The 2,072-nt window shown below is 52.6% G+C and overlaps 1 protein-coding gene across 1 annotated transcript; it reads left to right on the forward strand.

The window, feature by feature from the left end:
- The first annotated feature begins 200 nt into the window (after positions 1 to 200).
- On the forward strand, positions 201 to 991 carry LOC123082831 (uncharacterized). The gene has a single exon (XM_044505069.1). It carries the CDS (start codon positions 419 to 421, stop codon positions 806 to 808), a length of 390 nt encoding a protein of 129 aa, XP_044361004.1. The 5' UTR covers positions 201 to 418; the 3' UTR covers positions 809 to 991.
- The last annotated feature ends 1,081 nt before the right edge of the window (positions 992 to 2,072 follow it).

Genomic DNA, 2,072 nt, shown 5'->3' on the forward strand with positions numbered 1-2,072 from the left:
AAAAAAGGTAGAATAATATTCTACGTTATGCTAGCTTTCCTAATAATCACGATACTCAACATAAAGCGAAGTGAATTAGCCCGCCAAGCGCAAGCAAAGACGTCCACGGTTAGCATAAATCCGGCCACCCTCCCGCTCCCACTCCAACCATCTTCCTTCTTCTCTTCTCTCCCTTCGCCCCGAAGCTGCCTGCAGCTATGGCCGCCGCCGCTGCTCGCCGGCAGCCACGTCTAGCCTATAAATCCTCCGTCTCGCCGTATCTAATCTCTACTCAGATCACAAACCGCTGCCGAAACAACTCATCCTCACGCGCACGCGCTTGGACTTCTTCTTTCTTCTAGCTTCTTGCTTGAACCAAGAGACCAAGAGCAGAGCAGAGCCAACCAGCCAGCCAGCAGGCAAGAACCTGTCCGCGCCCATGTCTGTGCAAGTGGCGTCGCCGGCGACGGCGGCGGAGAAGACTTTGGCGACGACGGCGTGGTCGTACCCGTACGTGGAGTACATGGTGCAGTGGGAGCGGCAGGTGGAGCGGCGGCAGCTGTTCCTCCGGAGCTACCACTTCTCCCGCGACGCCGAGATCTCGACCCGCGTGCGCGCGCGCCGGGTCGTCTTAGCCGGGGCGCGACGCCTGCGCCGCGCCGCCGCCAAGGGGCTCCGCCGCCTCCGCACGCGCCTACGCCTGTGCTTCGGCTGGGCCGCGCCAGTGCTCCGCCGACGCTCCACCTCACGCCGGGGCAGCGTCCACGGGTTCCGCTACGGCCGCCTCCCCTGGAAGGCGCCGCCGGCCGCGTCCGTCTGCTTCTGGTAGCCAGGTCGCCAGCGGTGGCGTGGAGAGCTAGGATATAATCGTAGAAAGACAGCCAACACGGCAGCATACTTGTTGAGACGCTGTGAACATCACTGATAGTTCAGCATTTTTGTTTCTTTGGCGCCGGAGCAGAGTCTGGAGTTACAGCTAGTTCAGTGTACAGGCTAGTGTGCCAAGGACAAGTGAGATTGCCTCAGTGGTGCTAATTGCATTTGCAGAAGCTGGGTTCCACTAACATGTAAAGATTTTTGTTTATTTGATTGGCTATTCAGTACAGAATTTGGACATCTGATCGCCGCGGAGTCCGGCATGCTATTCAAGACCGCGTGCACAATGCTTTCTCTGTCCACATGAGGAAGATACAACTCATCCAGTTTGTATGCTAGACAGACTTGCCGTATGTTTGGCTGTTTACACTGGTAGAAAAAAGGCCTGTTGTCCCGGTTCTAGAACCGGGACTAAAGGGTCGGTACTAATGCCCCGTCCCTTTAGTCCCGGTTCAATCCAGAACCGGGACAGATGGGCCTCCACGTGACCTGTGCGCGGAGCCCAGGTAGGAGACCCTTTGGTCCCGGTTGGTGGCACCAACCGGGATCAATAGGCATCCACGCGTCAGCATTTCTGTGGCTGGGGTTTTTGTTTTTTTTTGAAGGGGGGGGGGGGGGGGGTTGGGGTTTTGGGGGTTAATTTAGGTGTTTCATATATTGTGTTAGCTAGCTATAATTAATAGAGAGAAGTGTCATCTCTTATGTTCGTACTTGGTCGACGCTACGTACTATACATACGTATAGAGAGGACTAGACACGCTAGCTAGCTAGTAAGCAAACGAAGGAAACAGAAGATCGTCATGAACATATATGCATACAGAGAGAACTGATATCGACCACCTCTCCTTCTCCGAGAGATTGGTCGAACAACAAGTTCTCATATATTTATCCGACACTACCGGCTACATATATACAATAATTATCTCTTACAAATATAATCATATGGACTCAGGGTCCACATAGTATTCTCCGTCTTCAGCGATCACGTGGTCAAGAAAGAATGCCGCCAATTCCTCTTGAATTGCTCGCATGCGAGCTGGTGCTAGGAGTTCATCCCGCTTCCGAAACATCTAATTTAAAGAAGGGGGTCAATACATATATATATGAATGAATGAAACTCAACACAAATGATGGTAATAAAATAAAATTGTGAATGTTGTTATTTACGTACTTCATATTGTTCGTTGGTGTAGCCCCGCTCACAGGTCGTGTGGCGG

The sequence above is a fragment of the Triticum aestivum genome, chromosome 4A (assembly GCF_018294505.1).
Source record: "Triticum aestivum cultivar Chinese Spring chromosome 4A, IWGSC CS RefSeq v2.1, whole genome shotgun sequence".
Classification (NCBI taxonomy): domain Eukaryota; kingdom Viridiplantae; phylum Streptophyta; class Magnoliopsida; order Poales; family Poaceae; genus Triticum; species Triticum aestivum.